The sequence below is a fragment of the Neolamprologus multifasciatus genome, chromosome 23, assembly GCF_963576455.1.
Source record: "Neolamprologus multifasciatus chromosome 23, fNeoMul1.2, whole genome shotgun sequence".
Lineage (NCBI taxonomy): Eukaryota > Metazoa > Chordata > Actinopteri > Cichliformes > Cichlidae > Neolamprologus > Neolamprologus multifasciatus.
The window spans coordinates 10,393,649-10,407,848 of NC_140460.1; the positions used below are offsets into that span (position 1 = coordinate 10,393,649).

The 14,200-nt window shown below is 42.6% G+C and overlaps 1 protein-coding gene across 1 annotated transcript in view; it reads left to right on the plus strand.

The window, feature by feature from the left end:
• The window catches only part of grin3bb (glutamate receptor, ionotropic, N-methyl-D-aspartate 3Bb), a 61,596-nt gene that overhangs the window by 37,276 nt on the left and 10,120 nt on the right, over positions 1-14,200 (plus strand). Inside the window, exons 3-8 of the mRNA XM_085151707.1 lie at positions 6,873-7,965; positions 9,306-9,451; positions 10,815-10,930; positions 12,995-13,146; positions 13,797-13,961; positions 14,059-14,126. Coding sequence (XP_085007833.1) covers positions 6,873-7,965; positions 9,306-9,451; positions 10,815-10,930; positions 12,995-13,146; positions 13,797-13,961; positions 14,059-14,126 — 1,740 coding nt within the window. The remainder of the gene's footprint in view (positions 1-6,872; positions 7,966-9,305; positions 9,452-10,814; positions 10,931-12,994; positions 13,147-13,796; positions 13,962-14,058; positions 14,127-14,200) is intronic.

A 14,200-nucleotide genomic window follows, 5' to 3' on the forward strand; every position in this document is an offset into this window, starting at 1 on the left:
GTTACTGCCATTAACCAAAGGTGTGTTTCTGAACATGAGATCCAAAGTGGTGCCAGCATTTCTCATCACTCTGAGAGACTTTGAAGGTGCAGTCAGACATTTTTTAAGATATATTTATGAGTAAAGTATTTTTCTATTAAATAGATTAATGTGTAACTTCCAAAAAACTGATAAGTTTAGCTATCAGTAACCTAACACATAGACCTATGATCAATCTATTAAATATGCACACGAGCAGTTGCCAGTTTGCGAAATCCGCCATGTTCCACCATATTTGAATACCATGGCTGGGAAGGACATCTTCCTTCTGGCTACTGGTTTTGCACATAGGTGACGAGAGACCGGCCACATACACACTAAGCGAAAGGCGGAGGAGAGGAGAAATTACATGCGTTCATGTGTGAATGAGGAACATTTAAATTACTTTCTGCGCCTTCAGACTCAAGATATAAAGCATCATACCTGTGCTATCATCGAAGGAGAAAGAAGCAAAAATATGAAGGAACGAGACAACCAGAGGTAGTTGTTAGGTTGATTTTGATAATAGTTGTCATTATTGTACTTAAATTTGTAAACCTTGTTTCAAACTGCATGTTTAGATATTCTTCTGGTCTCCTCCCCCACATGTAGAATGGTGGGGGAGGCTATGGTGTTTAACTGCAGGCACATCCTATGTGAAGGTTCTGTTTTCTTATTTAGTAAACTTCCTCCCCTTTATGGCCTCACCTATGCTTGTGTATGGTGGACCGTTAAAGGGATTACACCATATACAGGGTGAGGGGAGATGACACTTTGTCATCAGCAGGAAGACACACACACACACACATACACACACACAGTGCTTTAGTTTTATGACGCACCGCAGGGGGGGTTTACAATGGGTGTTAGTGAAACTGTTTGTCACTGAATAAAAGGTGGCAAGGGGACACTAGGAGTTGAAGTTGGCTGGGAACAGGTGGAGGAGCGTTCAGAAAAAAGACCCTGATCCGATCGGCTTCCTTTGCGCCGCATGTTAAAAACCGGTTGAGCTTTACAATTCCACTATTCATTCACTCTCACACTGGTGGAGGAAAGCTACAGTTGTAGCCACAGCTGCCCTGGGACAGACTGACAGAAGCGAGGCTGCCATATCGTGCCATCAGCCCCTCTGGCCAACACCAGAAGGCGGTAGGGTAAAGTGTCTTGCCCAAGGACACAACAACCAGGACAGAGAGAGCAGGGGGATCAAACCGGCAACCTTCCCGTTACAGATGAGCTTCCCAACCCCCTGAACCACGGTTGCCCCACAAACTGCGATTTTGTTTGTGAGAGTGTCTCATGACAATGACGTAAGCATGTGCACCACTCGTGGTAACAGACGTGTGCAGATCAACAATGGATAATATATAGAGTGCGGGAGAGAGTATCACCATGCAGCGTTTAAAGCGTGGAAGTACCCGGATCCTCCCACTGACATGACCGCTGTGGCGAACCTCCGCCTGCTCCACTCCTGCTAAACAGGTGACAACAGATTTAAAAGCGACAGGACTCAGTGCTGCTGAGTCTTTGATTTGATTTATTTTCTGCTGTGTTTTACTTGCATCTATTTGAAAGAGTGAGTGTAAACACAAAAAAATATTTTATGTGCTGGAATGTGCAGAAAATAGGTTTAAATGTTAAACAAATTTTTTCAAGTCAAAGACTGTTGCATAGGATTGAATTTTTGCTTGATGCAATGTGCATAAAGTTAAAAGATTAAAACTAATGAAACCAGTTTTAAAAAGAGACTTTTTCATTTGATTACATTTTATATGATGGATTATGCAGAAAAAATAGAATTGGGCTGAAAGGTCTATTGCCTTATTACATATTCAGGTTGTGTATCATGTTTTTAAAAAGTAACTAATTACTTTTGAAAATGGAGAATTAATCAGTAATTAGTTACAAATAAATTTTTTCAAGTAACATAGTAACCTTAGTAAAATTTCATCCTCTTCCTCCTCACATTAAGCTTCATCTCCTGAAATGAAGTCAGGGCTGCATACGAAAATGTGGATAAACAAGTTCATTTCTGACTCATATCGGACTCCTTTTGCAAAGTTTAATCAAGAGTAAATCAAGGTATACAGTGTTCATTTCTGTTTGTCTCCATGTTGGGCGAGTGCTGACTATTGGTATATGTGTGCATGAGGGCAGGAATGCATGTTTGTGTCTGTGTGTGTCTGTTTGTCTATGTCTATGTGTCAGGTCGGGTCTTAGACTCCACCTCTCTGGGAACATCTCAGGCCCCCAGGTGCGGGGGTCTATCTCCCCCCACCACATTCCCTGCTGGTGGCTGATGCCTTCAGCCGTCGGTGTATTGGTGGTTCTTGGTGTCTGGGGCTGGGTGCTCAGGTATGCACTGACTCACTCCTGGTGGCTGCTTGACAGGGCCTGGTGCACGTGGCTCGGTCGGGCTCCTTCCGGAGGGTGGGGGGCTCTCTGACCTCGGGCCTCTGGGCCCGGGGCTCTGCCCACTCTGGTGCAACTGGCTGCCGGCAGGGCCCGCGGGCACGTCACCACAGTCACCTGTAGCTTCTGCACCGCAGCTGCTGGGTGACCCCCTGTATGGGGCTCTCCTCAGCTCTTTCCAGGAGGATGGTGCGGCTGCCCCTCCAGTAGTCCTCCTTGGACCTCCTCCTTGAACCTCTAGATGTCTGGGGCCTGGATCTCCTCCATGCCTGCTTCATGTCCTGGGGGGCAGGGCTATGGCTCCCCACACTCTCTATCACATAGTTACATGGAGAAACTTTTTGAATACAAGCATGCTCACGCACACAGGTGTACACACAGGTGTTCACAGACACACACTATATTTTTCTTGGCTCCTGCTTCAAAGCATACCGTGCGTTGTCGGTCTTGCGTGCTGCTCAGTAACATTCAATATTTATTATTTACTATTACCTATATTTATCTTATCTAGGTTGTTGCTGTAGTCTCCCTACTGTGTTGTTCTCTTTTTGCTTGTTTTCTTTTTTTTTCTTCCAGCAGGTGATTCAGTGGACTTCTTAATGTCTTTTCTCATTGTCCCTCTTCCCCTCTGTTTTTCTTTCCCCTCTCCTTTTCTTGAACTTCTCTAAGTCTACGTCTTTCCCTTTCCTATCCCCCAATCATGTGTTTGTCAAAACCTAAAAGCAAAAATAAATAAATAAATAAATAAATAATAATAATAATAAAGATCAAGTTGACCAATAATGATCCAATTGGAAAAATAAATCCGTTGGGCATTTTATTTGGCCTTGAGACAATAATTCTGATTGCTACAGTGCTGAGCTGGACAGGAAAAAAAAAAAGTAAATCAAGGCAAATACTTCTCACCCAGTATTGGCAGCTGAGGTAAACGGCCTTCCACAGATAGGAAGAAGTCTGATGCATTTGAATTGGGAGGGGTAAGAAAAAAAACCTCAATTGACTGGAATCAATCACCCTCTTACAATGCTGTGATTGCAGCCATTTCCTAACTCTCTGTGAATGGTACTCGTGGTCTTTGATCAGTGGTTGCTGATCAGTGGTTATGACAATTTTCATATTAATGATGAAGAAACTGTTCATTCAGTGGGCTAGTTACAGTCATTACATAAATGTACTATTTATAAGGTTGGGCACACCTGCAGTCAGCTGAGACTGAAGAAGCCACTTGGATGAATATGAATCGTTTCTCCTACTAAAAACACTACGTCCAGATGAACAACATCAACATTTTTGGGATTTTCTTACCTGGATGATTGGGCACTTTGATGTTATTTTTTTTCTTATTTAAAAGCTGAGCTTCATTAATGTTTGTTCAATCTTCTAATGGTGTCCTCCTGGATTCTAACACTGTGTTTTATTCTAACACTGAACGTGAGATGGAGATGCTCTTTCTCCTCTGTCAGCATCATGTAAGCAGCTGTTTGTGCGGTCAAGAAGTGAATGATTAGCTTTTATGTTAAACATCTGGACATGTTTAAAGATGTGTTTTCTGTTCAGATTAACTTTATCTGTTACTTCTTCACAGAACACAAGAATATGAGCTCTTCAGTCTTTCTTTAGATGTCCAAAGTTTAGATGCAGAATCTGATAAACTGGGTTCCTCATATTTGACTGAGTCAGAGAAATCAGTTCTTTAAGTGAATCCTGCATTAAAACAGGTTAACATGTTAAACATATCATCAGTCTGCCTTAGTTTTCAGTTATAAACATGTGAACACAGATAATTTTACAGTTTATGACCACAAGAGTTGGTGTGCAAAAATGAAACGAATACTTTTTTAAATTATAGAAAAAAAAAAAAGTAAAAACAGACACTGACTCTACTATGAGAATATCAGTTCCTAAAGGTGTGAAAGCGAAAATTTGTCAAATACCAAAACCAACAGTTGCACACGAGCTGCAGGAAACTCTGAAAGCTGCATCAAATACTGTGGTGTACATGAAACAGAGCTGCAAGTTTTAGAAGGATAAAAGGTTTAGCTGCTATGCCGGGATTCCTCATAAAGGCAGATCAAACACATTCACAGTAAATTAAATTATACTCGACTGAGATAAAACCAGAGCAGACAGATTATCGGCTGCAGGAGAAGAAAAGGTAAAATGTGAAGTGAAACATTTAATGTTAGAATCATCAAACATGAGGATCTAAGAACACTTAAACTTTGTTCAGGTTGTTTAAGGTTAAAGACTTCAAGACTGCATATCTGCTCACATCTGTCACAGAGAGCTCTGTCAATGAAACTCCACATTAACTTAACTTTTTACAGTTTTCATAGTGATGTCCTGAAACCTGAAACTCTTAATCAATGGTATTATTTTTGGTTATAAATGCCCCAAAGACATGAGAATAAACACAGGACAATTTACAAATTAAAAACCATCTCTGACACAAACATCACGTTATTGTCATGGTTCTGGGTCATTTTGGCCCAGCGGTTTAAGTTTCCTGTGCTTTTTGTCATTTTCTGCATTATGTTAAGGATTATTCTAGGTTTCCTACATTATTCTGTTCAGTATTCCCCCTGTGTTGTTGTCTTCTGTTTCTCCACCTGGGTGTCTGCATTTATATGGTTGTGTGAGTTCTTGTGCCATCATGTTTTCCCCAGCCTGTCATGCCTGCCTCTCTCCCTCGTGCTCCTCATGTTCTCTCTCCCTCTCCGGTCTACATCTCTGTGTACTTCCTGTTTTACTTTGATAGTCTTTGTCTGTGTCCGTCATGTTGTGCTTGTTCTTCCCCTGTCTCATTATTATTATGATTCGTGTCAGCTGTGTTCCCTGTGTGCTCCTACGTTCCTTGTTAGTTTTCTGTGTATTTATGTCAGAGTCTCCCTCAGTCCCTCATGCTGTGTGTTCCCTTGTGTGCCTCTCTGTGCGTTTAGTTTATATTTTCCCAGTATAGTTTTGTATCATTTTCCCTTGAGTCAGCAATAAAGCTACATTTTGAGTTCACCCAGTTGTGTTGAGAGCAGTGTTGGTCAAGTTACTTGAAAAAGTAATTAGTAACTAATTACTGATTACTTCCCCAAAAAAGTAATCCCATTACTTTACTGATCACTTATTTTCAAAAGTAATTAGTTACTTTTTAAAAACATGATTTACAACATGAATAGGTAATAAAGCGATAGATCTTTCAGCCCAATTCTACTTTTTCTACATAATCCATCATATAAAATGTAATCAAATGAAAAAGTCTCTTTTTAAAACTGGTTTTATTAGTTTTAATCTTTTAACTTTATGCATCAAGCAAAAATTTCATTATATGAAATATTCTCTGACTGGAAGAAATTTGTTTAACATTTAAATCTATTTTCTGCACATTCCAGCATATAAAATAAAATATTTTTTTGTGTTTACACTCACTCTCTCAAATAGATGCAAGTAAAACACAGCAGAAAATAAATAAAATCAAAGACTCAGCGGTCCTGTTGCTCTATTTTCACCTGTAAAGCAGGAGTGGAGGAGGTTTGCCCTGGTGCAGATGTGTCGCAGCAGTCAGTGGAAGGATCTGGGAGTTTCTCTGTGAATTTCCCATTAGGTGGTAGCGCACTCTCGGTGCTTGCTCGGCAGTTTAGGGGGTTTTTTCGCTGTAAAAAAGAAGTTTTCTTCCCAGGCAGTGAACAGCAGACGCTAATGTTTTTGTCACTTTTTACAGAATCGAACTCAAAGTAAGGTCAGTACTTCCACGCTTTAAATGCTGCACACTCATACTCTCTCCCGCACACGTTATATTATCCATTGTTGATCTGGGCACAGCTGTTGCCACTAACATCGCACTTGCTTATGTCATTGTCGTGAGACACTCTTGCAAAAAAGTCACGGTTTTAGTAACGCAGTAGCGCAGCGTGCTAACAGGAAAGTAACAGTTATCTAATTACCTTTTTTGCAATAGTAATCCCTTACTTTACTCGTTACTTGAAAAAAGTAATCGGATTACAGTAACGCGTTACTGCCCGTCTCTGGTTGAGAGTCCTGCATTTCGGGTCCAATCTCCTGCCTACCATACAGCGATTCATGACAGTTACATTATCTGTAGAACCAAAAAACTTCTTCATGATCAGTGGAAACATTGTGTCTGCCATCATATTGACCAATCAGAGCTGGAAACACATCAGGGTCATCTGTGTATTAAAAATGTAGTTTTTATGGTTAAAGTTAGACGGGGTCAAGTGTTGATCGCAGTGGGAGAGTAATTTTTTATTAAGAGACCATGTTTGAAAAGTATACATCATATTTATTTATTAGCCTATTGACTGATAATTTTGTGATCCATTTTCTTCTGCTCTCAGTTAAAAACTGATAATTCAGTAGACAATGATCCAACAGCACTGCTCACAAGCCCTGCCCCCACTCACATGCAACCCGCTTTTTTTTTTCTGCTGCAGGTTTTTGTCAAACACATCTTTCTCTGGACTCACCGGTCCCGTCCGAGTCCACCAGAATTGGTCTGAGGTTATTACTCTGCAGCGATTCCATATCTGGAGTCTGCGGCGGGACGCACTAGGTCAACCCACCTGGGTGACAGTAGGCAGCTGGGAGGATGGCTCGCTGCAGGTGGAGGACCAGCAAGTGTGGCAAGGACCCAAGCCTCACCACAGGATGGATGGGATGGGTGGGAGGACCAGGGGCCGGTGGAGGGCAGGGTTGCCGGTGGCAGGGAGTCGGGTCCGGGTGGTAACCCTGGTGGAACATCCCTTCGTGTTCACGCGGGACGTGGACGACGAGGGCAGCTGCCCGGCTGGTCAATTCTGCCTGGATGCTGCCGCTAACAGCTCAGAGACCCTGGAGAGATACTTCAGGGAAGTGGCAGTTGGGAACAGCAGCTTGCTACCCAGAGACTACACCAAGTGCTGCTATGGATATTGTATAGACCTGCTGGAGAAGCTGGCTGAGGACCTAGGCTTTGAGTTTGACCTTTACATCGTCGGAGACGGAAAGTATGGAGCTTGGAAGGGAGGGCGCTGGACCGGGCTGGTGGGAGATCTCCTGAATGGTCTGGCAGACATGGCCGTCACCTCATTTAGCATAAATTCTGCCCGTAGCCGGGTGATCGACTTCACTTCACCCTTCTTCTCCACCAGCCTGGGCATCCTGGTGCGCAGTAAGGACACAGCGGCCCCCATCGGGGCCTTCATGTGGCCCCTGCACTGGTCCATGTGGGTGGGCATCTTCCTGGCGCTGCACATCACTGCACTTTTCCTCACGCTCTACGAGTGGAAGAGTCCTTATGGGATGACACCTCATGGGCGCAACCGGGTGAGGGTATTCTCTTACTCATCGGCTCTCAACCTGTGCTACGCCATCCTGTTCGGGCGCACCGTCTCCTCTAAGACCCCAAAGTGCTGGACAGGCCGCTTCCTGATGAACCTGTGGGCCATCTTCTGTCTGCTGGTGCTGTCCAGCTACACCGCCAACCTTGCTGCTGTCATGGTGGGAGAGAAGACCTTTGAGGAGGTCTCAGGGATCCATGATGCTAAGGTGAGACCGTAAGGTTAGATTATTTTGTCATGGTTCTGCTGTCAGTGTCAGGATCTTCAGCTGGTCTCCAATCACACGTAGAGCAAGGAGAGTGCAAATAGGACATCCTGAGAGACTAAAACATTTCTGAAGCATCCCTTTGGTTCAGCATATAGGGCTCATACTGGAGATTAGCATCCTGCATCATTATAATAATGTTGGTCAAGGACCAGTTAAATTTTCAGCCAAGTTGGGCAAGAACAACTTGAACCTTCAGTTAGCGAATGCTCTTAAAAACTATCACTAGCAAAATTTGGCTAACATGAAACCTAACTTGACAATATATTTATTATATTGTATGAATTAATTAAGAGAAGATAAACCTTTATTAGAAACACTTACCATTTATTGAAGAATTTTTTACAGTTTTATATAAACAAAGAGGTTTTTGACTTTTACCCCCAAAGTGCAAAGCTATGACATCACAATGTAATTGGTCAGTTGCAATGGTGATCCTGGAACAACAATAATATGAAGATGCAGGAAAAACACTAACAGGGTATATCAGCTACACCACATAAGATCTCACACAGAGGCCCAGGTCAGAGTCTTACTTGGGGCCTGGGGTTCACACAGCATGCGACTAAACTCGACCATTTCTCACCTCTAACCATGCCCGGTCTGACACCATCAGTTTCACACTCACACACACAAAATTTGCGGCCACATGGTGAGTTTGAAGTGAGACGACCACAAGCGTTTTTCCTGTGAAACATTTTTCAGTCTCATGATGAAGGCAATGTGGTGCTGCTGGTTGAGGTGAGGTCAGATCTGTGTTTGTGAACTCTCTGCAGACTCTTTTCACTCTGTGCTCTCCGTCCTAAAACAATTACAGATTAAATTTGCTCTGTGGATCACCTGCCTTGTCATAATTACACTTTTAATTCAGCGGCTGATTGAAGCATGAAGCACGCCTCTCAGTGTTTGCACAGCCGGCACTGCTGGGAGCTCAGGGAGCTTTAATTGGACGTCCATCTGTGTGTGATTAGCTTTTTATTTTAAATGTGAAGCCCTGCAGCTTTCTGGGTGCTGCCTATCCTCATAGTGTATCAAGAGGCTGTGAAGGAAATTTCTGGATGTAATCTATAAAATAAAGCGTGACTAAGAAGAAACATGAAACTGAATGTGAGCGTGAGTGGCCAGAGTGGCCCTGTACTGTGCAGCTTTGTGGGGTGTTTCAGGTCAAATGTGTTCACAGATGTTTCATGTGTTTCAGCTGAATATGCAGCATCCGCTGTTTCCTCTGTTTGTGTGTCCTTCATTCTTCTTGTCCTCTTCCTCCTCTTCGTTGGTGTGTGCAGCTGCATCATCCGTCACATGGTTTTCGTTTTGGGACAGTGAGGGAAAGCAGTGCAGAGGATTACATGAAGAAGAGTTTTCCAGAAATGCATGAATACATGAGACGCTTCAACGAGCCGACCACACCTGAAGGAGTTGCCACCCTCAAGTAAGAGAGCAGCATTCAGCTGCAGGCTATGCTCTGATTCTCTTGGTTCTAACAGAGAAACCAGACTCAGTTCAGTTTTTCTAATTTTATTTATGGCCAAACACAAACAACTCCCTTTTAACTGGAAGAAACCTCTGACAGAATCAAGGCGGGGTTGAGAGGAGATGGAAGAGAGCAAGGGGAGACAGAAAGCGTAGAGGTGTAATGCACTCTCAGTTGTATGAACTGAGAGTGATGAAAGTGAGCGAAGAAGAAACACTCAGTGCATCATGCGAATCCCCATCATATGGGGATTGAAGGACATATCCTGGTCAAAAATGACTCCAAGGTTCCTCGCAGTGTTACTGGAGGCCAGAGTAAGCATCTGGTTAGATACCATATTTCTAAGATTTTCAGGGCTGAGTACAATAGCTTCAGTTTTATCTGAATTAAGAAGCAGAAAATTAAAGGTCATCCAGGTCTTTGTCTTTTCATAACGACTACTGTATAAAGAGCTAACATCTCCAAAACGTCAGGAGTAGTTAGTCATTATAAGAAGTGTTTGTGAACTAAAAATCAGGAATGTGGGATACTGTTTGTCCGTGATTTGGACAAGGCAGCGCGTGCTCCTGACGCAGGGGAAACAAATTCTGTCGGGTAGACCTACTTTGGCACTTATGCAGGTGAAGCCAAAGGCAAGATGTGCTTCATCATATTTTCTAGTCTTTGGCTTGGAAGGAAGTTGGTTTGGAAACATATTTGGCGATGTTTCATCTTCTGCTTTGCATTTGTGTGGGAGCCCCATCAAAAACCTGTCCAAAATGCTAACAGTGTCCAAGCGTTCTTCTTCTTCCTTTTTTTTCTCATACCGCGCCCCTCCTGCAATGGCGCCCCCCACTTTGGGAACCTCTGCTCTAATGTTCTAATAGGATATTATGGTCAACAGTATCGAACGCTGCACTGAAGTCTAGCAGGACAAGCACAGAGATGAGTCCACTGTCAGAGGCCATAAGAAGCTCATTTGTAACCTTCACTAAAGCTGTTTCTGTGCTGTGATGGTCTCTGAAACCTGACTGAAACTCTTTAAACAAGCCATTCCTCTGCAGATGATCTTTAAGCTGTTTGACAACTACTGAAAGGAAGGTTAAAGATCAGCTTATAAGTAGCTAAGACCGCTGGGTCAAGATACGATTTAATTACTGATACTGTGGTATGTAGGTGATTGATGAAGATAGGCCGATCATAATTAAAACTGAACATCCCAGCACAGTAGAGGCTTGGACTGGAAACACGTCAGAAGAAAACAGGAAGACATGACGTGCATCATTGTCTGTGTGTGTGGTTTTGGAGTTTTCCGTAGTAACAGTGTGGCTCTGTGTTGAAGGACAGATCCTCCTCAGCTCGATGCCTTCATCATGGACAAAGCTCTGTTGGATTACGAAGTCTCCATCGATGCCGACTGCAAACTGGCGACAGTCGGGAAACCGTTTGCCATCGAAGGTAAGCAAGCAATACTGCGGGTGTTCCGTCTGTGTTTCAGTCAGGTCAAAGTGTTGTACATTTGCTGTTTCTGTAAAGGTGACTTCCTGTCAGTGTTTTCTTTTAACCCTGGAGAACCCATGGGGTCAAATTTAACCCCATGGTTTCCCTAGTAAACCAATGGGGTCGGATCTGACCCCATGGGTTCTCCAGCGTTAATTGGACTAATCAGAGGAGAGGAGCAAAGTTGTGTGATAGTAGTAGTAGTAGTAGTAGTAGTAGATAGTAACGATTTAAAGATCAACTGGTGAATCAGTCAAACAACCTTGACATACTGAGGGGTGTAACATCATAGTTCAGAAGTTCAGAAAACAAGCCAGCACTATGAAACTCGTCAGGTGACCTGAACCTTCAGATAACAAGAAACAGAAAAACTGATCTGAGTCTGAAGCCAAATTGTCGAGTCATTGTAGAGAAAGATGAATGCTTCACTGTTGGTGCTCTGATACAGCATCACTATTGTCAAAATGGCGACTAACAGAAAAAAGGTGACATGAAATCGTTCCATCCATGGAGTAAAGCTGAAGTTTACGTGATCCCTCAACACACACAATAAAAACAGTTTTAATAAATAATGGAAATAAAGAGTCCACAGCTGTTAGTTTCATCTGTTTCTCACTTTCATAGTTTCAGGTTTACATTTACTGAGGGTCTGCACTCAGTAACAGCTCCACTGTTCTTTATTTTAGCTGTTTGGACAAACTGAATCTGCAGATTTGACAAAAGGCACGGACTCAGACTCTTCGAAGATGGGTGGGTGATGTGAGGGACCAAGCAGCCAAGGCATAGAGGACACAGGAAAAAATATATTCAAAATTGGTTTTCTTTACTTTAACCCTCAAAAAAACGTTTTTAAAAAAAATTCTAAAATATAATTAGAGGGCCCATAAAAGAGGTCAACTAAATATAACTCTACAAAACGTAATTTCCAGAAACTTAAACAAAGTAGACACAACTTAACTCACAAACTGACCTCATTACAAGACACAAGAGGGTAGCTTTTATAGTGGTTTGGCCAAACCATTTACACACAATAGGAGGGAAACAAAAACAAACACTAATACTAACTAAGCACAGAATAACATAAGTAAACCTAAAACATCCCTGTTTCTGTTAAGAACATTGTTGGTCCTGCTGAGCAGGCATTTTGTTTTCCTCAGCCACGCCTTTTGCCCAGACAGGAAACGGCTACTGCCCCACACCAGGTAACTCAAAGAAAGAAAAACATAATTAATATAACAGAAAACATTTTTAGAAAAAACACACAATGCTATTATGTGCATGCTTTGTAATATCAGTGTTATGTTTAGGTAAAATGATTAATGAATTATATTAGTGAAGTAGCTGCTGATGCCATCACAGTGTAGGAGCAGAAGATCAGTTCTCAGATTTAGATGGAGAAGACCAATGTAGAGGCAGGCCTACAAACCAAAGCTGACGGGAAATGATGTAGATCAGCACAGTGACTCGTCTTTATGAGGTCAAACATTGGGTTGAAACGTGAATAAAGTTTAAATTTGAATATGAGCAGTAAAAGTTTCCCGCTCTGACCTTCAGATGAACCATAATTAAGATTTTCTTTTAGTTTAATTAGACTTCGCGTCATCCTCCAGAATAATTACTGCTTAGACTTCTTAATTAACAGGTCCGTGGTTTTCACTCCTGATTTATTCGACTTCCTGTTCTTGGCTCAGACATCCGTCTGCTCACTCCACACAAACAGACATGAACAATGCCTGATGTTGCTGTTTGTATCGTTCACCTTTCTGATGTTTTTTCTTCCTCTCAGAACCTCTGAGGTTCAGCTTTCTGTAATATGAGCCTGATCACCTGTTATTGATTGTTATTGACAGTTTCTCTGTTTGTTGTTTGTGTGTCGTGTTTTTGTTTTGTTTTTTCTTTTATGCTCAATACCATCTGTCTGCTCAAATGTCTGATTTCTCTCTGCAGTTCCTGGACAGATAGAGAAACAAATTATGTACTGCCGTTTGTTGTTTTTATTGTTTACTGTTTATTTGTTTCCAGGTTACGGTATCGGCCTCCCTCAGAATTCTCCTCTGACATCCAATGTCTCCGAGTTCATCAGCAGGTACAAATCCGATGGTTACATGGACCTGCTGCACGACAAGTGGTACAAAGTGGTTCCGTGTGGGAACCGTGTGTTCGCCGTTACTGAGGTCAGTGTGACAGCAGCACACCTGTGTGGCCGTGGCCACCTGTTCCTTCCTGTTGCTGGTGTAGAGCTGCTCAGAGATCAGACCTGAGATGCTTTCATGAAATGTATTTTATTTCAACCTTCTCAAAGCCAACAGAACAACATGAGGAGGCGTCTGGACACTTCAGAGCTGGACTGGATATATTTTCTGACTGTGCTCAGGTGGGCAGATGCTGTCCCCTGCTGGTCACTCTGAGACACAGCTATCAAACCTCATAAAGGCAGATTAAAAAACATAACACAAACTGCAGTCGGTAACAGGAAACCAGTTAGCAACACAGCAAGAAACCAGCTGCTGACACACTGCAGGCACAGAGGACAGGGCAAATACATCTTCCTGGTCTTTTAAAACAAGCTGCCCGCTGACCTTAGATCAGTTACATCTGTGCGTCCATTTAAAAACAGACTCAAAATCTCTTTGTTTGCACAGGCCTGCACTCATCAGGTGTTTTTTGTTTTGGTTTATTTTAGTTTTATATTTTGCTCTTTTCAATGCCTTTACAATTTTAAACATGCACAGGTTTTTATGTTTTTATCTTCTGTGTTAAGCATGTTCCATTTGCAACTAATGAAATGTGGTAAATAAGTAATCGCCACTCCCTTCTCTCTCAGACTCTTCAGATGGGCATCAGCCACTTTTCCGGACTTTTCGTGTTGCTGTGCGTCGGCGTGAGCGGCGCTTTGCTGACTCTGGCAGGCGAACATGGTTTTTACCGACTCGTTCTGCCACACATCCGCCGTCGTCAGAACCTAAAGTACTGGCTGCACACCTCACAGGTAAGTCAGAGAGGGATGACCTCAGCCGAGTGCTTTTATATAATTCATTCATGTTTGTGAAAAACTAAATGAGAAAACTAAACGCTCTGTGTGACAGAAAATCCACCGAGCTCTGAACATGACGTACGAGGACGTGAAGAGGCAGCGAGCTGAGAGAGAGAAGAGGTCAGTCTCACCATCTGAGCTCAGAGTGTTTAGGTTAACTCTGATGGGAGTTGCTTCAGTTATGAAGCTGATTT